Source organism: Lissotriton helveticus, chromosome 7 (assembly GCF_964261635.1).
Source record: "Lissotriton helveticus chromosome 7, aLisHel1.1, whole genome shotgun sequence".
Classification (NCBI taxonomy): domain Eukaryota; kingdom Metazoa; phylum Chordata; class Amphibia; order Caudata; family Salamandridae; genus Lissotriton; species Lissotriton helveticus.
Genome location: NC_136068.1, coordinates 658,838,958 through 658,864,732, shown reverse-complemented (window position 1 = coordinate 658,864,732; position 25,775 = coordinate 658,838,958). Strand labels below are relative to the sequence as shown.

General features: G+C 47.9%; 1 protein-coding gene across 1 annotated transcript in view; it reads right to left on the bottom strand.

Annotated features, from left to right (window-relative positions):
* LOC144768933 (uncharacterized) overlaps positions 1-25,775 on the bottom strand; it is a 367,458-nt gene that overhangs the window by 197,740 nt on the left and 143,943 nt on the right. The window contains exon 5 of the mRNA XM_078652940.1: positions 22,042-22,092. Coding sequence (XP_078509066.1) covers positions 22,042-22,092 — 51 coding nt within the window. The remainder of the gene's footprint in view (positions 1-22,041; positions 22,093-25,775) is intronic.

Sequence of the window (25,775 nt, the reverse complement as noted above, 5' to 3'; positions counted from 1 at the left end):
AACTTTTGGAAATATTTGCGCTAAGCGCGAATATCTCCAAAAGCTAACGCCTGCTAAAAGCAATTCTTAGCCATGTTATCCAATGGAAGGTGGATAACATGGCTAAGAGCGTTGTCACGATAATGCATGAATATCGCTGATTTTTCAGCAATATTCATGCATTTCGCAGGATTTTTACCGCTTTTGAGATAAACCTTGATAATATCAAGGTATCTCAGCGGTAAAAATCCTCAGTGTGCGGCAAATTTTTTTTCCCGCGAACCAAGCAATAGCGATAATTATCGCTATTGCTTGGTAATATGCCCCAATGTTTATTTCTTTAGCACCTGTTTCAATATACTAAATTAAATTATATCACTGCATTCAGTGGCAGTTATTGGACGTAATAATTTTTAACATGATTTAGAAACATCCATGAGAGCCCCAATGTCCTGATGCCATTGGTGAACCAAGAAACGACAGTTTGTAATGTGGTGCGTTTGTGTAGAGCAAATCTTGAACAGCATTAATTAGATGTGCTGTCGAATGTGACTATTAAGGAAAGCTATGCTTATTGAAGGAAAGTAAATGCCTAAGATCACACAGTTTGGGCGTGTGTGGAAGCCAGGATTTAAGCTCAGGTTTCTTTGTGGCACACTGTGCATTTCAGCTACTAAATGTCTCCTCTTTCCCTGTTAAACAATAAAGGGCACTGCTTGGTGTTATTTCAAGCGATACATTAGTGTATGGTATTCAGTATATACGCATTTAATATGTTAAATCATCATGGGAGAAGAACTTGGGCACATGCATCAAATGCAATTCGGGCCTCACTGGGAACTGTTGGTGTGCAACTTCTCCTTTGATTGACAGGTAGGTTGTGTGACGAGCCATGCAAGTTTACCATGTTAACCGATTGCTTGTTTAATGTATGCTAATTAGATGGGTTCATGAGTGAAATATGCGGTTTGCATGGCTATGTGGTCGCTAACCACTGGGGTGTGTTCCTTTCACTGGTGAGCACCGCCTCCTGTTCTAGCAAATAGAGTTGGCACAGGGTGTAAATGTCAGTGAACACCACAGTCTCACCGTCACTCAGGGGACAAGATCTCAGTGTTTATAAGGCAGGGAGCCTGAGAAGTGGTGTGCAGGCCACAGACACCGAGCGTGTCTGCCCAGCAGCAGCCCCAGCTAGGTCTGAGAGCAGGATGTGTCGGGGTGAATGGTGGGAGTGAAGCACAGAGAACAGAAAAGGGCGTAGGGACTAGGGGTCACTCTACCATTGCTGAGGAGCTCTTTGGACATTTGCGGAGGAACACGGTAAATAAAGGGTCATCGTGGAGAGTAGAAACGCCTGAGTAGGCGGGGACATATTCTCCCTGGGATATGTGTTCCCAAGACATGCACGCCTGGACATATCTGCTCCATGAGATACATGCTTCCAGCTGTATGTGTTTTAAGACGTGTGCTCCTTGATATATGTGCCCTATGACTTAGGTGCTCAAACAGCAGGCTCTGAATTTGAAGGGGATTTACCAGAAAGACAAGAAGGGGAGAAAGCCCATTTGGCGAGGTGTAGGGCAGGGGCTATGTAGTTGCACTGTTCTCAGGGTGGAGACTGTTTTAAAGGAGGTGTGTTTCTCCCAAGTAGCAACAGAGAGACAGTGTGCCCTCACCTGCAGAGGCAGTTTGCATTGGAGGTAAAGAGAGGGGGCAGTGTCTGATATCGCTGAGACACAGAGGGACCCTGTGCTCCACTGCTCCAGGTATGGGCAGGCCACAGAAGGGCAGTGCGCCGTGCTACAAAGAGAGGCCAGTGGACTGTTCTCTTTCAAGAGACCGACGGACAATGTGTCAAGCTGCAAAGATAGGCCGGTAGACTGTTCTGCAGTAGTAATATAAGTACAATGTGCTCTGCTTCAAGAGTCACTGAGGATAGTTTGCCCTGCTGCACAAGACACAGAGCACAGTGTCCTCTTCTGGGAGGCACACAGGGACTGTGTGCCCTGCTGCCTGAGACACAGACAGGGGGGTCAGTGCCCTGCTGCAGTAGGCACATTTTATCAAGAGTCCGCAAAACAGTCCGCAAAACAGGAGGTACAGTAGGGCAGTGTACCCTGTCCCAGAAGGCTTTGAGGAGGGCAACACACTGTGTATATTGCTCAGAGGTGCGTGGCACTGGCAGAGCCTAGCTTTAGAAACCTTTCTATCTACATGTTATGACATCCCTTTATTAATGTAACAACTGCAATTTCACAATTGCTCTATTAACCTTCTTGCATCTCAAATTTGCTTGAAAATGCACCATCTACCCATTCTTTTTTCAAACTTTTCACGGGGGGGACCCCCCCTCCCCCCCCCCCCCGAACCCCGCTAAAGAGGCTAGGGCTCGCTCGCTGCTCGCGTTTGCCATGGTGCATTACGACAAAGTTCATGGCCCACCACTTTCAAATGTCACCAGCGGCCACTGGGTAACTGGCCTTAAGAAACTTGTATTTAGTGCAGACCTCCCTGTTGAATGCTTACTTGGCAATGATTTAGACACTTCAGCCTGGTCTGAAGTGGAGTTAAGGACCCATGCAGAAATGTTCGGAATCCCTGCACATGTGTTCGCTGTGACTAGGTCACAGGCCAAAATGTGTAAAGCTGAACAAGCCCTGGATTCTGGAATAATGGACCCGGTGCCTACCAAGAAAAGGAGCAGTATGGGTAAGGCAGTGCCTTCCCCCCCCGACTGAGTGATGATCAGTCTCTTGAGGAAGATGATTGTGCTCCTTAAGAAGGAATTGTCCCAGATGAGCTTGAGCCTGATCAGCTTGAGTTCTTGGAGACAGGGGGCCGTTCCAATCAATCAGAGTACTTGTAGAGCATGCTACTTACCTGTGAGGGTCTCAAGGCGCTGAGGTTAGGCGGTGCTGCTACTGCTCGAAGAGCCAGGTCTTGAGGAGTCTTCTGAAGGCGAGTAGGTCTTGGGCCTGCCGTATGTGGGTAGAGAGGGTGTTCCAGGTCTTGGCAGTGAGGTAGGAGAAGGATCTGCTGCCGGAGATTGTTCGTTGGATACGGGGGACAGTGGCGAGGGTGAGGCTGGAGGAGCGGAGCTGCCACGTGGGGTTGTAGAAGCTGAGTCTGCTGTTAAGGTAAGCTGGTCTGGCGTTGTAGAGTGCATTGTGTGCGTGGGTGAGGAGCTTGAAGGTGATTCTCTTGTCGACGGGGAGCCAGTGTAGGTCTCTCAGGTGAGGCGTGATGTGGCTGCGACGGGGGACTTGACGATTAGTCGGGCGGAGGCGTTTTGGATGTGTTGTAGTCATTGTAGGTGTTTGGCTGGGATTCCTGCGCAGAGTGCGTTGCCGTAGTCTAGTCTGCTGCTGACGAGGGCTTGTGTCACCGTTCTTCTTGTTTCGGTTGGGATCCACTTGTAGATCCTGCGGAGCATGCAGAGGGTGTTGTAGCAGGAGGAGATGGCGTTGACCTCCTTGGCCATGGAGAGGGAGGAGTCGAGGATGAATCCTAGGTTGCGTGCATGGTAGGTGGGTGTCAGTGCTGTTCCCAGTGTGGTCGGCCACCAGGACTAATCCCAGGTTGAGGGGGTCGGTCCGAGGATGAGTACCACCGTCTTGTCCGAGTTCAGCTTCAGATGGCTGTTCCTCATCCAGTCGGCAACGGCCTTCATTCCCTCATGGAGGTTGGTTTTGGCGGTGTGTGGGTCCTTGGCGAGGGAGAGGATGAGCTGGGTGTCGTCGGCGTAGGAGATGATGTTGAGGTTGTGTTGGCGGGCCACTTGTGCGAGGGGGGCCATGTAGATGTTGAAAAGCGTCGGTCTGAGGGATGACCCCTGGGGGACGCCGCAGATGATGTCAGTGGCTTTGGATCGGAAGGTTGGGAGGCAGACGCTCTGGGTTCTGCCGGAGAGGAAGGACGTGGTCCAGTCAAGGGCCTTCTCTTGGATACCGGCTTCTAGGAGGTGTGTCTTTAGAGTGCGATGGCAGGACGTGTCGAAGGCGGCTGAGAGGTCCAGGAGGTTGAGGGCTGATGTTTCGCGGTTGTCTAGTTGGCACCTGATGTTGTCTGTGACAGCGATGAGGGCTGTCTCGGTGCTGTTGTTTTGTCTGAATTCGGACTGGGACGGGCAGATATGAGTCAGGAGCAGCAGAGCCTTCTCTTGAACCCCTCAGATAGCAGGCTGCTGCTGAGGCTGCTGGGAATGCTAGTGGCACCCATACAATATATTGGGATGATGGACTCCTGCATTCAGAGAGTAGAGACCCCAAGCCTGGTGCAGCCAGGAGGTTGACTATACCTTTGAAGTTCAGGGGCATCCTATTGACACTAGCCCATGATATACCTTTAGCAGGACACCTAGGCCAGAACAAGACTTGGGACAGAATTGTCCCTCACTTTCACTGGCCCCACTTGTCTAAAGACACAAAGGAGTTTTGTCGCTCTTGTGTAATCTGTCAAGCCAGTGGTAAGGCACTACCTGTCTTGGGGGTTCGCTTTGAGAGACTGGGGATTGACATTGTTGGGCTGATGGATCCTCAGACTGCATCTGGGCACAGGTTTATCCTAGTGGTGTTGGACCATACCATTAGGTACCCAGAGGCACTTCCCCTTAGGACCACTACCACACCTGTTGTGGCAAGAGGCCTCCTGGGAGTGTTCTCAAGAGTGAGTTTCCCAAAGGAGGTAGTATCTGACAGCGATGCAAACGTTATGTCTAGCTACTTGACTGCAATGTGGAAGGAGTGTGGAGTGAACTACAAATTTACCACCCCCTATCACCCACAGTGCAATGGTTTAGTTGAAAGATTCAACAAAACCTTAAATGGTATGATCAAGGGACTCCCAGAAAAGCTTAGGCGGAGATGGGACATCCTACTATCCTGCCTTTTATTTGCATACAGGGAGGTTCCTCAGAAGGAGGTTGACTACAGCCCTTCTGAACTTCTGTTTGGGGATCCTGTAAGAGGCCCATTGTGTCTGGTGAAGAAGGGATGAGAGTTACCTCTCAAACTACCTAAACAGGACACAGTGGACTATGTACTTGGTCTCCACTCCAGGATGGCTGAGTATATGAAAAAGGCAACTAAAAACCTTGAGGCTAGCCAGGAATTACAGAAAGCCTGGCATGACCAAAAGGCTGTACTAACTGTATACCAGCCAGGACAGAATGTGTGGGTGTTGGAGCTTGTGGCCCCAGCAGTTCTCCAAGACAAGTGGAGTGGACCCCACACTATTGTTGAACAGAAGGGAGAGGTTACCTATTTGGTAGATCTTGGAACTCCCAGGAGCCCCCATAGGGTGCTTCATGTCAACAGACTGAAACCATATGTTGACAGGGCAGACATGGGCTTGCTCCTGGCTACTGATGAGGGACAGGAGGAGGAGAGTGACCCTCTCCCTGACCTGCTCTTACAGAACCCTGATGATGGGTCAGTAGCTGGACTAGCCTTGGCAGGCAGCGTCACTGACCAGCACCAAACTGATTGCAGATATGTTCTCAATCAGTTCAGACATATGTTTTTTCTGAATCCATGTCAGACAACCTGGTGCACTCATGATGTGGACACTGGGGAAAGTCTGCCTGTTAAAAATAAGATTTACGGGCAACCTGATCATGTCAGGGACTGTATCAGGACTGAAGTCCAGAACATGTTGGATTTGGGAGTTATTGAACCCTCAGATAGCCCTTTGGCTAGTCCAGTGGTATTGGTACCAAAACCTCACATCCGGGGTGGTAAGCGAGAGATAAAGTTTGGTGTTGACTACAGAGGTCTCAATGCAGTCACTAGGACTGATGCCCATCCAATTCCATGAGCAGATGAGCTTATAGACATGTTGGCCTCAGTCAAATTTCTTAGCACATTTGACCTTACAGCTGGCTACTGGCAGATCAGATTAGCTAATGATGCAAAGCCAAAGACAGCATTTTCTACCGCTAGTGGACACTATCAATTTGTGGTAATGCCCTTTTGGTTTGAAGAATGCACCTGCCACTTTGCAAAGGTTGGTGAATAAAGTTCTAACAGGCCTGGAAGACTATAGTGCAGCATATCCAGATGATATTGCTGTCTTTAGCTCCACCTGGGAGGATCACCTGGTCACCTGAGAAATGTTTTAGAGGCCCTACAAACGGCAGGCCTAACTATCAAGGCTACTAAGTGGGGCAGAGTCGGGTTTAGTACTTGGGCCACCTTGTAGGTGGAGGCCAGGTTCACCCATTGCAGAGCAAAATCCAGACCATCATGGACTGGGTTGCTCTCACTACCCATACTGAGGTCAGAGCTTTCTTGGGCCTGACTGGGTGCTACAGGTGATTTGTCAAGGGGTATGGCTCCACTGTGACACCCCTGAATGACTTAACTTATAAGAAAATGCCAAAAAAAAGTTCAGTGGATGGTTAGCTGTCAAAAGGCATTTGATGATCTGAAGCAGGCCATGTGCACAGCACCAATTCTGAAAAGTCCTAACTACTGCAGAGAATTCATTGTCCAAACAGATGCATCTCAGTTGGGGTTAGGGACTGTGCTATCACAATTGAATGATAAAGGTCAGGACCAGCCAGTAGCTTGTATTAGCAGAAAGCTGGCCCCTAGAGAGAAACGTTAGTCAGCTATTGAGAGGGAGGCCTTTTCTGTGGTTTCGGCTCTGAAGAAGCTAAGGCCATACTTCTTTTGGTACTAACCTCACTGTTCAGTCTGGTCATAAGCCCCTCATATGGCTAAAACAGATGAAGGATGAAAACCCCAGACTTATAAGATGGTCCGTTTCCATACAGGTGGTGGACTATACAGTGGAACAAAGAACTGGGAGTAACCATGCCAATGCAGATAGACTCTCCAGACATTTCCACTTAGAACATGAAGACTCAACTGGTCAAGGTTAGATTAATGTCCTGGCATTTGGGGGCTGTGTAGGAGAGTGGGATCTGCTTACTATGGTCCCCCTCCACTTTTTGCTGGTGTTTCACAGTTGTTTTACGTTAGTCTGGCTGTGGCCCTGCTAACCAGGACCCCAGCCTAGCTGGTTTATCTCTAAATTGATTGCAAGTACTTAGGTACACTCCAGATTGGTTACTGGGTCACACTTGTGAGTCCCTAGTATATGGTACATTAGGTACTAAGGGCATAGGTACCCCAGAGGCCTACCAGGTGCTGAAACATGTATTATGCCACCCCTGGGAAGCCGTCCAAAATGTCACCACAGGACTGCTACTACTTCCTGGGTAAGGTGGTGCATGTACCCCTTACAAAGATATAGGCTACCTGCATCTACCTTATATCACTGACACATATAAACCTATACGTCACTCCCATGGGAGGCCTTATCAATCCTGAAGGCAGAGTGCTTGGTTTTGTGTGAGAGGGTGCCCATGCATGAGCAGGACCCCTCTACAGCTTTTGGAATCACTTCTCTGTAACTGTTCTGTGATACAGCCAGACCATATACTCTTAAGTGCATTATAACTTCGCGGTAAATGCTAACTTTGGAATGGCTGCATAGAAACATGTCGTGTTTGGTGTCAAACACTTTGGAATCCTACCCCTCGCCAGTCCGGGCGGTGGGGGTAGAATTACACCTCTCTAGAGGGAGAAGACATGTACACACTTACTTAACAAGTTATAGTTTAAAAGAGCCCCAGCATCACAAAATGGAAGCTGCAACCACAGACACTGGTCTGACCTGCTGCTACTGGACAAAACTCCGACAGGGGAGGCCTGGACAATAGGTTTCTTGTCACAGGGAGGTGTAACCACCTCCCAGGCAGGCTTTAGTGTATTGGGGCTGGGTGGGTGCATTCAGACAGTGCTTGGGGGCACACTTTGTGTCCCTGTGCATACCCCAGTTCAAACCGGTTGCAGGGGCACTCGGTCCCTGCTCTGGCATGAAACCGGACAAAGGGAATTGGGTGTAACGACCCCCACCATGGGTCCTCCCACGGGTGGGACCCTAGAGTAAGTCCAACCCCTAAACATATTATAAGTATAGGAACCCTGTCCATAGGACTTTAGATTACCCCAGACGAAATTCTGCAACATATATCCTAGAACTTTGACATTCTATTTTTACTAGAAGACTGAAGAATCTCCCTTGGGGTCAGGGAGTGACTCCCCTGTTCAAACATGCACCAAAGATGCATCTTGCCCGTCTGCATTTCCAAGGATCCTGCCGGATCCCAACAGATTTGTGAAACAGCACTCAGACTTCCAGACTTTTCGAAGGCCAAAACGATATCCCAGCAAAGCTAAGACCCATAGCCATCACGAGAGACGTGGGACCGTAACTCCTGGCTACAGTGCACATTTGCTAGTGCACCTACTTCCTGAACTTTCCTGAAGTTGTGCATTGGGCTGCTTGTAGTCCAAGCCCTGAGCACCTTCTGCACCGAAGATGGTGTGCCTACACTCCACGAATGTTCCGTGGGGCCGCTTTTAGCAGTTCTGCTTGAGGCCCCTTTGCGATCCCTGGTCCATCAACTGGTGGGTCCCCACAGAGGTAACTCTTCTGTTTCTTGGGCTTCCCTGGTTGCTCCAGATGCGCCCGACTCCCCTTCAAAGGTGAGTCCCTCAGACCTTGCTGGTCTGCACCTAAGCCAATCTTTGCTTTCTGCATGGGTTGCTGTTGCCAATGCTATCGTAAATGCCTCCTGGTCCTCATGGCTGAAGAGCCAAGCTTCACCTTCTTCACCTGAAATCACACGACATTTTTGGCATCTTTTCCTCACCTTTCTGGTCACTGGCTAGTGACGCAGACTCTGTCCCTTCTGCTTTCAGTTTCTTCTCGAATCCGATTAAGGCTTGGATCCATCCGGACACTTTCCACTTGGTTGCCTGCAGCACTTCTCAGCAGCTCAGCATTGAAAACGACAATGAAAGCCGGCATCAAAAGACACCTATGCACCGCCTTCCCTGGGTGAGGTAACTTGAGTACTACGGTGCTCCCATGGGTATTGAATCTAGAACTGCCTAGTTCTAAAGGGGTTTGCTCCAAGTCGTCTTCCATTAGCAAAGCCGAAGCAAGAGCACTAGCGTCCCATCTCAACACACAAGAACGGGAAGATATGCTAGCCACTCACACACCTGATCCCAAAGGGACTCATGCCCCTGACTCACCTTTTGCAGCCAAAAATCTAAACATGCCCGGCAATGACTCTAAAGAGAATGAGTGGAGAAAGGAACAAAACATCGGAACGTGGAATTCACTGCTAAATACAATCCAACTAGCAGTAGATACCCTGCAATACCAATCAGAGAAAATGGAGCTTCAACTTAATCTTCTCAATACACTGGCAGTCTTTACAGCTGGCATCGACGATAAGCTAGGCAATCTAAACAACCTGATTCTGAGAGCACAATCCAACACCTATCTGAGCTGCAATTGTAGTCAGGCATTAGACAAAGTAGCCTCTCTGCCCTCAATGCTAACTGACCTAATAGGAGATATAAAGTCTCTACATAGAGGATACGCAATTAAAGAAATGGGCACCACTAACCCTGAAGCAGGAGACATCAGGAGTGAAGCATCCAGAACCGCAGCGGAGCCAACCACCCACTCCGCACCCGCAAACGAAGAGACAACCCTAACGGGACAGGAGCCCTCCCAAAAACTCAATGCCAAACAGCGACGTCAACAAAAAAGAAAAGGGCGTAAGCAAAAAATTGAAACATCCACGTCTAAATATTTCCCCATCTTCTATGACACAAAGGAGAGATCTTGGGATAACGCAAACAATGCTAACCTCACAGATAGCGGATACCACTTGCCCCTAGGCACAAATCAGCAGCAGCACAAAACAAACAGCAGCCAGCCAAAACAAGAAGGGCAAGGGTCCCAAGGACCATGGGTGTAAGAGACCAGTCGGAACAAATAGTCGGAGTAAGAGAGGCGGCAGCAAAGATCAATGACCTTATACTTCCAAACTGTGCCAAGAACAAGACAGCAAGGGCCTCTGAGGATCAAGCGGGAGTCTCGACACTGCAAAGGAAGGAGCCTCCTCTCCAAATGGAAAGGGGAACATCAGAACTAACTATCATTCAAGACTCGCCACCAATAAATGTTAACAACCACCCTCACAGGCTAAATGTTGAGGTGGGGGATAGGAACGGAAAACTTGGACCATCGCTAAGCCAAATTTACGGAGCCCATGTCACAGACACATCGGACTTCACCAATCACCCTGCTTCTAATCAAACTGAGTGTTCCGAAGCAAAACGGACATCCGAAACACGAATAACATCAAAGCAAATGACTTCATTCAAAGCATCAACCACCACCGCCAACATGCCAGGTGAAGGTTCAACCTCGGTAGCTCGCGAAACTCATACAGGCCATGCATCACTAGCTCAAGTACATCGCTCACAATACAAGGAGGTAGGAAGCACCAAACAAACAACAGAGATGTTGGTCTTTTTTCCGGAATATAAGTCACAAGGGCAGCATGACACGCTCAACCGTGGCAACATTCTTAAAGTAATGGGACATATTCCCAGCCTGGAGGGGATAAGTACCAAGGACTTAATCTCGGTTGAATTTTTGTCCGCCGTCAAACCAAATAGCCCGGAGGGGACCAAGACCACCTGGTCTTCCAACAATGTCGCGGAGTCCATTGCAGCGGAAGCAGAGCAATTTAAGACCTGGGGCATCAAGCTAGTCCCCATATTAAAACCAGCTTCCCCTTCAGAAGAGGACAAGCTCAAAATTGGAGGCAAGACAGGAAAACACCCTTAGCGTCCTTAAAGGCGCCTTGGGAAGCTCGCCCAAAAAAAGAAAGAACATACACTGGCAGCGTCCGGAAGATAGGCTGAGGGCGGTAGTGGGCTCTGAACTAGCACTCACATCAAGCAGGAGAAGTCCAGTGCAAAAGCACCATCAGATCCGCACTTCCATCATGACTAAGCCCCTGAGAGGAAGTCCGCCGATTAAAAACACACGCAGCCCTCGGGATGGACAGAAGCGAGCACAGGGGGGGCTCTACATCAAAACCGAGCACTAACAAGAGAAACTCTCTCTCGAACGATCTTCATATGCCCTGAAGAGGCCTGATGCCACCAACAAATGAGAGATGGCATAAAGGGCAGCGTACCATCCATAGGCATCTGTTCTTGGAATATAAACGGCCTAATCTCAAAAATGGATGACCCAGACTTCCAAAAGTGCATCTCTCTATTTGATATAGTAATGCTGCAGGAAACCTGGCTCACATCTACACAACACATCACAGGCTTCACTGGCTTTTCAACAGCAGCAGTTAGAACCAACAGATTCGGCCACCAGTCAGGAGGCCTGGCTACATATATATCCAACACAACAATATCGTCGGCAGTTCTCATGAACTCGTCCACATCCACAACCTTAACAGTAAAAATAAAACTGAAGCTCTGTAACACAGAAGAAGAGATATGCCTTGTCAATGCATACGTCCACCCTAAACACAGAGGTAAAGACTCCAACACAATTTCCAATCAACTCACGGAGTATATCTCCCAGATGGAAAAGCCACTCTTTCTCCTGTCAGGGGACTTCAACCAAAACCTCCTTGGCTCAACAGCAGAGGAAGAGGTCCTGGCTCTGAATAATATTTACACCATACCATCACAAAGCTCCCCGCAAAATAGGAGAAAGCACCAACACAGTTCCTTTCTCAAAGACTTAGAACATTTAAATCTCCGGGCATTAAATGGTAGATTCATGACAGATCGTCCTCCAGTAGAAACATTCTACTCACAAACAGCCAGCTCCATCTTGGACTATACATTTGCCAGTCTGGCACTCTTCCCCTACATCTTGGAATTCAGAATGGGGGACAAGGGAGAAAGTGACCACCGTCCCCAGGAATGCCACCTGACATTAAAGTCGCCTACTACAATCAGGCCAGACAAAACGTTAGGGGCGATCTACACCATCAATCGAAAAAGGATCAAATGCACACCATCTAACCTAACCACTCTGGCCGAGACTGCCCTACAACGATATAACACACTCAAATCAAATTCAGCTGGGCATATCCCACACTGGGAGCAATACACAGGATCTTTGCTAAAAGAACTGGCAACCAAGACCCCGGCAAAAACTAACTTGCACAATGTGAGCAGTAAAACCAACTCAAAACAAGCATTGGAAATGCAATAGGTCTCGCAATAGAATAGTTAGACATTTTTCTTTTTGCAAATGGAAGAGTGGCGTTGTGTGGATGAGTAGCGTTGCGTGGATGAGTGGCGTTGCGTGGATGAGTGGCGTGTGTGAGTGGCGTTGCGTGTGTGAGTGGCGTTGCGTATGTGAGTGGCGTAGCGTGTGTGAGTGGCGTTGCGTGTGTGAGTGGCGTTGCGTGTGTGAGTGGCGTTGCGTGTGTGAGTGGCGTTGCGTGTGTGAGTGGCGTTGCGTGGATGAGTGGTGTTGGAATGCAATAAGTATCGCATTAGAAAAGTTGTAGTTATTGGTCTTGTAAATGACATAATTTTTTTTTTTTGCGATGTTAAAATTGCTATATTGATGGCTTTGTCATTTACAATGCCAATAGTTATAACTTTTGCAAATGTGACACCTATAGCATTTGGAATGCAACATGTTTAGTATTTACGTGACTTATATGGCAGCTCTGGTCGTTATGCTACATCTCTAGATAGTTTTATCTTCCGCAAATGTGACACCTATTGTAACACAATATGTGTTGTGAGGGTGAGTGAGGGTGAGGGGATGAGGGTGAGGTGTTGAGGGTGAGGGGTTGAGGGTGAGTGAGGGTGAGGGTGAGTGAGGGTGAGGTGTTGAGGGTGAGGCGTTGAGGGTGAGTGAGGGTGAGGCTGAGGTGTTGAGGGTGAGTGAGGGTGAGGAGTTGAGGGTGAGTGAGGGTGAGGGTGAGTGAGTGTGAGGGGTTGTGGGTGAGTGAGGGTGAGGATGAGTGAGGGTGAGGGGTTGAGGGTGAGTGAGGGTGAGGGTGAGGGTGAGTGAGGGTGAGGCTGAGGGGTTGAGGGTAAGTGAGGGTGAGTGAAGGTGAGGCTGAGGGGTTGAGGGTAAGTGAGGGTGAGTGAGAGTGAGGGTGAGTGAGGGGTTGAGGGTGAACGGTTGAGGGTGAGTGAGGGTGAGGGTGAGGTGTTGAGGGTGAGTGAGGGTAAGGGGTTGAGAGTGAGTGAGGGTGAGGCGTTGAGGGTGAGTGAGGGTGAGGGTGAGTGTGGGTGAGGGTGAGTGAGGGTGAGTGAGGGTGAGTGAGGGTGAGTGAGGGTGAGTGAGGGTGAGTGAGGGTGAGGCTGAGTGAGGGTGAGTGAGGGTGAGGGGTTGAGGGTGAGTGAGGGTGAGGGGTTGAGGGTGAGTGAGGATGAGGGGTTGAGGGTGAGTGAGGGTGAGGGGTTGAGGCTGAGTGAGGGTGAGGGTGATTGAGGGTAAGGGGTTGAGGCTGATTGAGGGTGAGGGTGAGGGGTTGAGGGTGAGTGAGGGTGAGTGAGGGTGAGGTGTTGAGGGTGAGTGAGGGTGAGTGTGGGTGAGGGTGAGTGAGGGTGAGGGTGGGTGAGGGTGAGTGAGGGTGAGTGAGTGTGAGTGAGGGTGGGGGTGAGTGAGGGTGAGTGAGTGTGAGTGAGGGTGAGTGAGGGTGAGTGAGGGTGAGGGTGAGTGAGTGAGGGTGAGTGAGGGTGAGTGAGGGTGAGGGTGAGTGAGGGTGAGGTGTTGAGGGTGAGTGAGGGTGAGGAGTTGAGGGTGAGTGAGGGTGAGGGTGAGTGAGTGTGAGGGGTTGAGGGTGAGTGAGGGTGAGGGTGAGTGAGGGTGAGGGGTTGAGGGTGAGTGAGGGTGAGGGTGAGTGAGGGTGAGGCTGAGGGGTTGAGGGTAAGTGAGGGTGAGTGAGGGTGAGGCAGAGGGGTTGAGGGTAAGTGAGGGTGAGTGAGAGTGAGGGTGAGTGAGGGGTTGAGGGTGAACGGTTGAGGGTGAGTGAGGGTGAGGGTGAGGTGTTGAGGGTGAGAGGGTGAGGGGTTGAGAGTGAGTGAGGGTGAGGCGTTGAGGGTGAGTGAGGGTGAGGGTGAGTGTGGGTGAGGGTGAGTGAGGGTGAGTGAGGGTGAGTGAGGGTGAGGGTGAGTGATTCCGAGTAGCAAAAAAATCGTATGGAGCCTGGGGCGTAGCGCAGGCTCCTGCAGGGGGAGGCTGGGACAGGCTGGGGTACCCCTTGAACTCAATTTCTACGACTATCCCTGAGTTGTGAGAAACTGGTGAGGGGGGGATTCGGAAGGACGGGGTGACATCATGTAGATTTACACCATGGCATCGTGCTCCCCAGCAAGCGAACGTCTCCCACAAACGGCAACATAGCGCGGCACAAAAACTCGGACTCTTTCCCCTGAGGGAAACGCGCACAGGCCTGCAGAACGGCTTATTTCCACCCTGTCAGAAATGGCACCTCAGCATGTGCCTTCCCTCGTCACTGAACAGGGCATATTGAACAGGGTCGAGGGCTGGAGGACTGGCAGCTCGTCCTGTTCTCTTCCGTGAATGTCTAGCTGATTTGTCTTGCCAATAAAATATTATTTAACCGGGAGATGGAAACGTGCAGAGAAATGGATAGAGAGTGAGCGGAGACAAATGGAGGCGGGGGCTGGGGAGAGCGAGGGTAGGGAAACAGACAATAGGAAAAAGTAGAAAGAGGAAACATGCAGCAATGGAGAGAACACATCAGAAGAGCAGCTGTAAAATGGGATTGCGAGAGGGAAAATGAAAGGACATGTGGGACAGAGGAGAAGAGCACGAGGTGACCCAACAGGAGTAGATGGGTACTGGGGAGACATGACAGAAGTTAGAGATTAAATAGGTGCGACGGGGGTAAGAGGGCTGAGATATAGGGGTGCTTAGAGCGACGGAGATGCAGGGAAGGAGAGTGACGGTCACAGAAGGGGAGAGGTGTATAGAGATGGCGGGAGGCGGACGAGGAAAATGGTTAGAGAAGGAAAGATGAAGGAAGCACGAGGGAGAAAAGGAAGACGTAAGAGGGTGAAAATGCGTAGAAAACAGAAAAGATTAATAGGTGGGGGAGAGGGCTAGCGAGGGGAGAGCAACAGAATAGACGATCGTGATTAGAGGGTGAAAGGAAGAGAGATGAGAGATCGTGGGACGGAGGTGAAGAGAGAGATATTCGTATAACGTGTAAGAGGAGATAGCTGGAGTGATAGATGAGTTGAGATGAGGATGAGGGACATCGAGAGGTAGGCGATTAAATGGAAACGTATTGAAAGGAGATGGGCAGTTGGAGGAAATTAACAAACAAGACGGAGGGCATTGCTGTGGGGAGGGGGTGGAGGAGAAATGCACACGGCGGGCAGGGGAGGGGGCGGAGCGGGGAGAGCGGCATGTGCGTGTGAAGAAGCCGGGGCCTTTGAAGTGAAGCTAAGCTTCACTTCAAAAGGTGTCGGGAGGAATGCGGCTGAGAGAACAGACGGCGATTGCGGCTGAGGGAACTGATGTGCACGCGCTTTTAAGCTCAATGCACATGCGCATTGAGCTTAAAAGTCACGGGCACTGCAAGGAATCGCCACGATTCCTTGCTTCTTAGTTAAAGGTTGTTTAAGCCGCAATAGGCTCGCAAGCTCGATGCGCATGCGCATCGACAGGCGAGACCTAAATAGGACCAAGAGCAGAATTAAGGCAGCACAAAAGATTAGTAAATTCGACCTTACGAATGCTAAGATCAGCCCCTGACAACGCACCGCTTCGGACAGTGTTGAAGAAACAAAGAACTGAGCTCAAAAGCATAAAATGGAACATAAAGAAAGATGCTGAAAATGAGACCTGGGCAAAATTATTACACGACAGCAAAAGTAGCAACAGCGCACGCTTTTGGCAATCAGCAAACAGGATCCTACGACCACAGCATAAAGAACTAGGCTCGTACATTCTGGAAGAGTCATGGATCACCTACCTCTCTAGCCACTTTAATGACCAGCCGGAACACGCAGGAGCGCAAAAAACGAACATCACAGAGCCTAACTTCACAATGTTCGCGCTGAAGGCCCTGACCAAGAGAGAGCAAAGCCCACCCAAAAACATCTCGGATACAACAGCCGGCCAGCAAATAGCAATCATAAAAAAACAGATTCGCAAGGGCAGGAAGGAAGGTGCTCCGGGTCCAAACGGCATTCCGCCAGCCCTATTTAAGGAAAAGATCACAGAATGGGCTACCAACATGGAACCGCTATTCTCGGAAGAAACAGCCTGATTCATGAAGCTAAATTGCACTCGCAAAGGGCAAGATTCTCAGAATCTTGCCTTTTGCGAGTGCAATTTTGGCATTTGGGATTCACAATCCCAAATGCAAAAATCGCTAATGAAGAATTAGCTAATATGCGAGAATTAGCATTTAAGTAATCTCTATTAGAGATTCCTTAAATGCTATTCATGACTCTTTCAAAAATTGCGATTTTGCAAATTTGGGCCGCTATTTACCGAGAGGTCAGACCTCTCGGTAAATAGCAAAAACTTAGAAAAATGCTTTTAAAAGCATTTTTCTAAGTTGCATGTTGCACACACACATGTCCTTTGGACATGTGTGTGCGCAACACCTGTTCAAATGTGCATTTTAGGGGTGCTACAGGGTGTCCTTTGGACACCCCTGGCACCCTTAAAATCGCTATCTTATTTGCGAGTAGTAAATTGCTACTCGCAAATAAGGGATACTCCCCATTCATTCCTATGGGCCTTTTGGCCCATAGGAATGAATGGGGAGTTATTCCTTTTTTTGCGAGTAGCAATTTTCTACTCGCAAATAGAGAACATGTAGGAATCGCTATTTATTTAGCAATTCCTACATGAATACCGTTTTGCGTGTCCTCAATAGCGAGTCGCTATGATTCGCTATTAGGGCCACGCAAAACGGCCCGTACATGAATCAGGCTGTAAGACTCTTAAACAAAATCCCAGAATCTTGGAGAGGGTCGACGATTGTCCCCATATTCAAAAAAGGCGACAAAACGGACCCTAACAACTACCGACTAGTAGCCCTCCTCGATAATGCGGCAAAATATTTTGCGGGAACACTCTTAGAGGAAATTGCGCTATGGGCGGATACAAATCAGATCATAACATTGAACCAGACTGGTTTCCGGAAAAATACTGGAACAGCTACCAATATTCTGGCCATCTCTCTAATGATCGATGCAGCAAAAACGAAAAACCTGCCGCTGCACATGTGCTACATCGATTTCAGTGCAGCGTTTGACAACATCGAGAGAGGCAGACTTTGGGGGAAACTGGCACAATGGGGAATACCGCAGCCGATCCTAAGCATGCTGAAGCTTCTACACTCTGATACCTGGGTGCAGGTGAAGCTAGGAGGCGGCACAGACCTGTCATCTAAAGTTCGTACCACCAAAGGCTTGAAGCAAGGGTGCGTGCTTGCCCCAATACTATTCAATCTGTTTATGGCAGATTTATCAGACACACTCAACACATGCAACTCCCATTGTCCGAGGCTGGGGGGGGAAACCTTGAGCAACCTGCTGTATGCGGACGACGTTGTGCTACTTAGCCATACTTACACCGGCCTCCAGCAGCTTCTGATCCAAATGCACAGCAATGCCACGGAAAACAAACTTAAAATAAATTTGAGCAAGACACGCACCATGTCGATCAACACCAAGAAGAAGCTTCAGAAGTCATGGGCACTAGGCGGTCAAAAAATAGAGTCGGCACTTGTTTATAAATACCTGGGAGTTCTTTTTGACAGAGATGCCACCTTTGCACAACAAAAGCAGGAAGCAAAAAGGAGAGGGGCGTGCATCGCCGTTACACTCAAAAACATAGCCAATCAACTGATGGGGCCAATTTTAACCCCCTATCTGAGAGTTATCCAGGCTAAGCTACTCCCCTCTATCTGCTATGGCAGCGAGGCGCTTCGTGTGAGAGACTCCAAGAACCTGGACACAATCCAGACAAAAGCCTATAGAACAATGTTTTCCCTTCCGTCCTACACATCGCCGGCCCAACTTAGGCTGGAATTTGGATTGCAAAAGCATGCCCTTGCCAGACAGGGAGTGTACATCAACTGCTGCCACAAACTCCGCTCGGCCCCCACCAACACTCTAAACTCGCTGCTATGGCAAGACATCCAAAATAGGGATATATCTCAGGCAAGATCCTACCTGAAGACAGCTCTGGTGGGTACTAATCTAACTGCAATTTGGGACATGCAACTCGGGCACAACCCATTCAAAAAACTAGTCTGGAAAACTGTTAAAACACTATCCGTACTAGAGGACAAGGCCACATTCGCCAAAAGTAAGCATGCCTGGATGTCATTAAACTCTTATAAAACGCTGACACCACAACCTTACTTCAGCCAGGGTTATCCTAAGATAACAAAACTGAAGTTCTTGAAATACAGACTAGGGCTTTTGCCCAGCAGAGAGTATCTTCCACCATGGCTCAGGAGTAATGGCCACGAGGTTTGTCCGTTTTGCAACACAGACAAGGGCGATATACTTCATCTGACCTGCCTTTGCGAAGAGCTACGTCCAGCCCGTCAACAGCTCTTAAAGGCCCAGCTTAACCAGCTAGGGACTCGCACGAGAAGGCAAGCGGTCCTCGCCTGCCTGAACCCTTCGAACACGAAACTGAATTGCAGATACGTTAAGTTCCTTGCAATGATCGAGCAAAAACTGTCAAAATAAAAAACTTCCGATCATTGACACAGACAACATGTAGGCGGCCTACAGGACTCACAGGAATATGCTGCCCCGCCATAAAGACAATTGCTCCTGGCTAATCAGACTGGTTTCTTCTGTGCATGCTTTTTAATGATATTTTAATGTCCATTTTTTTTACTGTTTGTACCACGCTTTGCACTGGTTTTAATTAACTATGCACAATAAACTTACTTACTCCTTTGCTAACTGTTATGGAGGCAGTGCTCCTGCCTCCTGCAGTGTAAGTAGTTAGCAGATACCAACTTTAACACACAGAGAAGAATCATTAAATCACCTTAACCACAGTAGTGTTTGTGCTATAATGTGTTTGCCATTCCTTCACATCTCTTACAGTTGAGCGACTTGTACTGTTTACCTTTACTGCAGAACATGCACTCCATGGATATTCACTGCTGGAATCTAGGGGGCAATGCACAACAAGCCCAACTGAAAATGGGTCTGTTCAAAGCCCAATAAGAATTTAGTATAGGAATGGGGCTGACATTGCTTCAACCCATTCCAACCTGTCTTCTGATAGAGTGCTAGCTAAAAAGCATCACCTCCTGAGCCGGTCTCTATCTTCAGGCATGCTGCACTTATTTCAACATGCATAGCATGTCAATGGCTTGTGAATGTTTGAGGGGAGCTCAAATGTAGCATGCCTCTCAATTCACATTACTATATTTATACTTATTTCCCTTTGCTGATGACCCTTAATACTGTCAGCCCAGAGACAACAGAAATGAAAGAATTCAAAGTAACAGGTCTGTCTTAATGTTTTCCTTTTGCTGTGAGAGGCAACTTCTCCGTTATTGTGTATATGAGTTGATGGGGCTGTGCTCCATATGCCAAAGCAGCCACTGTTTCACACTAGAATTTTGTGGATATCTAATAGTAGAAATGTTTCTCAAAATTGTGCCAGTAAAATTACTAATATATCTTACTCACAAATGGAACTACCTTTGTGAATAGCCGATTCAGTCTATTATTTCAGCAGGAAAGAGAAAAGTAGAACTATACCAAAGTATGTACTATTCAGCACCCTAAACACACTAACCAAAGGCTGGCCATATAGTGCATGCCTATGAGGATATAATGCACAGGAAGCATTTATAAAACTGAATATCTTAACAGGACAAGAGTCCAAATGAAACTACAAGTTCCTCCTATTGCTATTCGAATCTAAATCAAAATTACACTGGGCTCCTTCCAACAAGAAAGGTTGACATGTTTCAGCCAATACAATTAAATGTCTACTCAGGGCTAAGGAAGTCAAGGAAACTAATATCATAATGCTTAGCTTAAGGCTTAAGTACCTCAGGTTCTAAATTCGATAGGTGAAAGCGCTTTGCCTGCATGTTTGGTTTGGTCAGTAAGAAGAATAAGATTTAGTAGTGTATGATTATTATTTTCCGTCATTGACTAGAGAAGACGTCTACTAGCAAGGGAAAGGTCAAAATATGTATATATGACCATGTGATTATTAGGTGGTCATCGGAACATGCAGACAAAATGAATTAAGGGAAAGAGACAATGTGGTTTCTTGAAGATGTGGAATTACAATGAGAAGAAAAAATTGTTGTTTTTGGTAGCTCTACATCTAGGTTAAAACGAATGGATACCTAAGGCAGGACTGAAACTGGCTAATGAGATTAAATAAGGGCTATTTGAGATAAAAAACAAACGTGTTAGATAGGTGCACCAATGATCTTGAAACAGCTAATACTGAGATTGTTATGGCGAGGGACTAAGAAGACATTGGTTATCAATATTGCACAAGAAAGGAGATGGACAGAGTGCGTGTTTTGGTCAGTGACAAAAAATTGGTTAGTCCAAGCATGTTTTAAAGTGATGTATTTGGAAAAGATGAGGTCCATTTTCCCTTCGTGGAGACAGATATTTTCATAATTGAAGTGATGGAGATACTAGTTTAGTATGTGAAAATTCAAACAAAAAGAAGGGAGCCTGATGTTGGGATGAAAGAACACCACACGAGGAGGGCTTTCTGGGTATGAATAGTGCTACAAAAAGAAGTACAACATCTGCTTTTTAAAACTTTATTCTAAAGCTAAGACATTGATCTTGTTAATAAACATATACTGGGAGGACAGCTTGCAGCAGTAGTCCAACGGATGAGAGATCAGGAGGAACAGGGAACAAAAAACTGAAGAATCGGAGATAAAAGAGATTCAGAAAGGGGCTCTTGGGCTTAACAGGGGCAAAACAGGCACTCTTCTAAATGTAATGGAGGGGGGGGGCTTTCTAACCAAAAGAAAAAGTTATTTGCAGTAACAGAGGGTGGCAGCGATTCATGCTTCCATGGTATCCAACAAGGCTGTGGAAACGAGTTGAACACTATAAAGGTATTCGTGCACTTTTCTACCATCTACCACTTACCTTAAGTCCTTAGAGACCGCGGAGAGACTTTCAAAATAAGGGAAGATTATAGATCACCATGAATGTACATCTCATAGTGTAATTTAATTTGTTGGTTAGTCAAAACGTGTGTCATGTTTTCAAGCACAAGGTATTAACTTCACAGTGCAGGACCGTTAGTCGTCTATGGGTAGCTAAGTGAGAAATGGTAACAGAGGAGAGCAGTTTTACGGCAGCCACACTTGCATTGATTCCCTCTGATCCTTGAAGACCCAGTGAGAGAGGCTGAAGTATATTATGCACAAATGCACTGCCAGGATAGAACACATCAGCTCCCTGTTCTGGCAGTGGCATTTGTAGATCAAGCAGGCCATACACAAACTACACTATTTATCGAAAAAATACCATGTGCATGAAAACAGACCAGGGTTTTAGATTGAATAGAGATGACGGACTACGGGGCATATTACCAAGCAATAGCGATAATTATCGCTATTGCTTGGTTGGAGCCAAAAATTTATCGCCGACCTGCGGCGATTTTTATCGCAGATAAACCTTGGTATTAGCAAGGTTTATCGCAAATGCGATAAAAATCGGCCGCAATGCATGAATATCGCTGAAAAGTCTGCGATATTCATGCATTACCGAACTAATGCTCTTAGCCATGTTATCCACCTCCCATTGGATAACATGGCTAAGAACTGCTCAGGGGCAGGTGTTAGCTTTTGGAGATATTCGCGCTTAGCGCGAATAGCTCCAAAAGTTGGTAATAGGAGATAGCGATGTTAGCGACTGTTTCCAGTCGCTAACATCTTGGCACGCCCACTTTGCATGTCATTAGTGATAAATTTCTCTGACATGCAAAGTGGGGCCCAAGATGGTCGCTATCTCCTACTAGCTGTCGCTAACTGGTGTTAGCGACAGCTAGGTAATAGTGAGATAATTTTATCTCCGCTTTCTTGGCTTTTAAAGCCAAAAAAGCGGAGATAAACCCCCTTGATAATATGCCCCTACATTATGTATTAGACACAAATACACTTACCAAAGCATCAGTTAGAGGATCAAGAAGATCAGCAAGACAAGACTCATCATCCTAAAAGACAATGTAAAATAAATAGTTACAAGAAAGAACAAAAATGGCGACTTCATTTGCATAAGATACCATTTCAGTTTTCAAAAACGGTATTAATCTTTTTAGATACATGCCTCTTACCTCTAACTGAAAGGGGGCATGCAACTATAGAGCATCCCACATACTTTTCAACATGGCTAAGGAAGAATATTTTTAAAAGCCTGTAATGCTGTAGCTCAACTTATTTTGAAGGCAAGCAGAACACGAATGCGCCAACAAAATTACAATAGCCTTGTTTTTTTTAATTTACTAATCCAAGTTGAATCGCAAAAAGAAGAAATATATATATGTGATTGTGTTTTTACTTTTAAAGCGAGTTGTCGAAGATACATAGGGTGTAGTTCGGGGAAGCAACACAGAAACCATAGGTGGGGGGCAATGCAAAGCAAATGGGTGAGAGGGAGGGAGAGAGAGCAATGTGGAAAGAAGGGGGAAAAGGACTAAGGCAAGAAAGTAATGTGGGGAGAACCACATAAGGATGAGCACACCACAGAGGGAATAAAGGGGACAAGTACATTGGAAAGTAAGAGTAACATGCAGCATGTAGGAGGAAGTCAAATATACTTAAGCAGTCCATGCATTCTCATGGAGTGCGTAATGCAAAAGTAGGGCCCTGAAAGTGAGTACTGGAAGGGCACAAGTAAATTGACAATGATCCAGGGGATGCCTTTCTGGCAGCATTGTTGCTGTTTCAGTGGGACTACATTACCCAGCAGCCCACTTACAGGAGGAATGGTGCCAGCTAACTCTTGTGCTGTGAAGCGCTCTAGGACATACGTAATGTGGAAAGCGTTTCTGGCCACATTGGTGTTGCCAGCGTGGTACTATTTCCCCATAATCCGTCAGACAGGAGGAGGGGTGCTAGCTAACATTCGGCTTCTAAAGAGCCCTAAAACACCAGCAGCCAAAAACGTGTTTCTGGCCACATTGTTACTGGTGAGTTGAGACTACATCCCCCAGCAGCCAACTGACAGGAGGAAGGGCGCCAGCTAAGTGTTGTGCTCTGTCCCGCTTTGTGACACCCACAGCGAGGGACACATCTGCACCCAATGGATCTTGGAAGAGACTGGTCCCCCTCTCTTGGCTACGGTATCCAGCTTTGTCAACAGTCCCCCAAACACTTCAAAAAGGGCAAAAGGAAAATGAATGTGTACCATGCTAGCATCCTTGGCAAAGCATCAAAGTTTATGAGTGCATACCTACAATGCAGAACTCAACAGAAGGAATGTTAGAAACTCCTTCAATAAACTCTATTCGAAATCTAACTGGGAGAAAGAAGGCTGTGACTGAGACAGTATAAACAAAACCAGGTGGTTAAAAACTCTGCTAGTAACTGTTTCATAGTGATCCAGGAAGTTAAGCCTATGCTGGGCTTTTAGGGTAAGGTTCAACAATTACACAAAATAAGGGACCAGTCAGTTGACGTGCTTTCATTGATGAGCCACACCATGGAAAACAGGGTGGAGTGGTCTCCGGGGAAGAGAGTCCCTAAATACTGCACACACGTTATGGGGTCAGGCATGTTTTTCCCTGTCTCAGAGGGGCATTACTGGTAAATACAAGGATTAGTGCCTTACCTGAGGGATTCATTCATGAAACTCCAGAGATAAGTGATTTTGCTAACAAGCGGATGGTTGATCAGAGGCATGATTACTCCCTATACAATAAAACTATTATGAATCAATTTGTCGGTCTGGGGTAATTGGATGCAAACGATTGACTCAATGATCCAACAAACTGACCTTGGTGTATTTATGTTGAGCCTTAGGAACGAAGAAATGGGAAGGTTCGTGTGTAATATTTACAAGTGTATTAGCCACAATTAAGTCACATAAAGTCCTATAGAATAACAAAACAGCATCTGCCAGAACACTTTTACTTGTGATCGAAGCAATTTGAATCAGTTAGCATCAAGTATTACTGAATCAATTTCAATAGCATTGCAAAAGGTTATCTGTCAAAAAATTGCTTCATGTGGTTTAAGCAATTTGAATCCGTTAGCTTCCAGAACCACTAAACCAATTTCTAACCCAGATAAAAAATTGAGACTCTGGCAGACAATGGAATAGAGCGCACCTCACTGTGTCCCGGTTTCCCTGCGACCGGCCTATACTTATCCGATGGCATCGGGACCTGGGCGGGGATAGTGGCCCAAGTGCTGACCAACTGCTAGTTGCCTGCTGCCCCTTGTGAGTGCCCTGGGCCCCTCGGGGCGAATTGCTGACCTGAAACAGCGAGGCCTAGGAGCCAGAAATGCATGGGTTTGCCATCCTGAAACCAGGCAGGGGCAAGGGGCTGTTGAGGGCCAGGGGACAATCTTGGAAGTGCATCGGGCCCTCTGCTTGAGCTTAGACACCTGCTGGGGCATGGACGGAGACTGTACTGCTGTGGCAACCCTGAGATGCAGATGTAGCCCGCCCACTGGAGAGTGATGGCGCCATCTAGGGGGACTGTTGTTTGACAGCGACCTTTGGTGTCGACTCCACGGGGCTTGGAGCCTCGATCCCCTGGTCTGGGCAGGAAGTTGTAGGCCAGGTTGGGCGGAAGAGGTGTCCCTCCGGCCAGGACTGGGCCGTACATCGGAACCCCTGTCGCTCGCATAGGAAAGCTATGGGGGGCAGCCCATGCTTCGACTTTCCCCAAGGTGTCTGGGGCTGACTGCAGGGTGCAGTGAGGGAGCAGTGGTGAGCCTGTGGGACCCCTTGAGCGTGCTGGTGTCGGGTCTGCAGATGGCCTATCTGCTCCACCCCTGGGGCTGATATTGGGTCTGTGGTTCCGCCATAAAGGTGAGAGACTTCCTTAACATACCATCTCTGCACCTGCTCATGGCGTGGAACTTGCAGTGCCTGGTGGTGTGATTGGCTGCAATATTGAGTGGCAGGTGTTCCCCCACCTCCTCCTGATTGGCCGAAGAAGCTGAGGCCTGCTGCTTGGGCCAGATCTCTACGGTTGTTGCCGAAGGCTCAGCAACTGCTCTACCTCACGATGGACTTCTGCCCCAGCAGCCCTGACCGGTGCACTGCTCGACCCAGGATCTCTATATACCCGACATGGACGACTGTACGTACTCAAAGCACACGTCCCAAGCCAAGGAAAAGTCAACCTCACAGGCAAAACAAGACATCGCACACCATCTCCGTTCCATGGATGGCGCTCAATCTCCCAATCATTCTCCTATGGCCTCTGTGGCACCTCTCCTACAAACACCTTGAGTACAGGCGCAGCCCACTAAGGTGTTCCAGCTGGCCCTGGGTGCCCGCCCTGGTGGCCTCGTCTTCTTGATATGCAGACAAGTGATGCACGAGCTGGAATTCCTGGGCCTGACCTGACAGGGCTGCCCCCTGATTGGGTTCAGGTCTGCCCTAGTAGCTTCTGCTCTGTCCTCACTTCCCATCTTCAGAGCGGTTCATGTTTGGAGCTGACCCAATGCTCTCCTGGTCCCAGAGAGGGCTCCTGTGTTATGTGGCTAGCCACCAGAACAAGAGGCCAGGACTTGCAAAGAAGATTTTCTCAGCCCCCGTTCAACTTGTCCCCATGGGGAGTGACTTCCTCAGAATAGACCTGGTTTCCACCAATGGACCATTCCAGGACGCGAATGGCTCTTTATGGCTCTGTTGGCCTTATTGAATTTGTTCTTGCTGTTT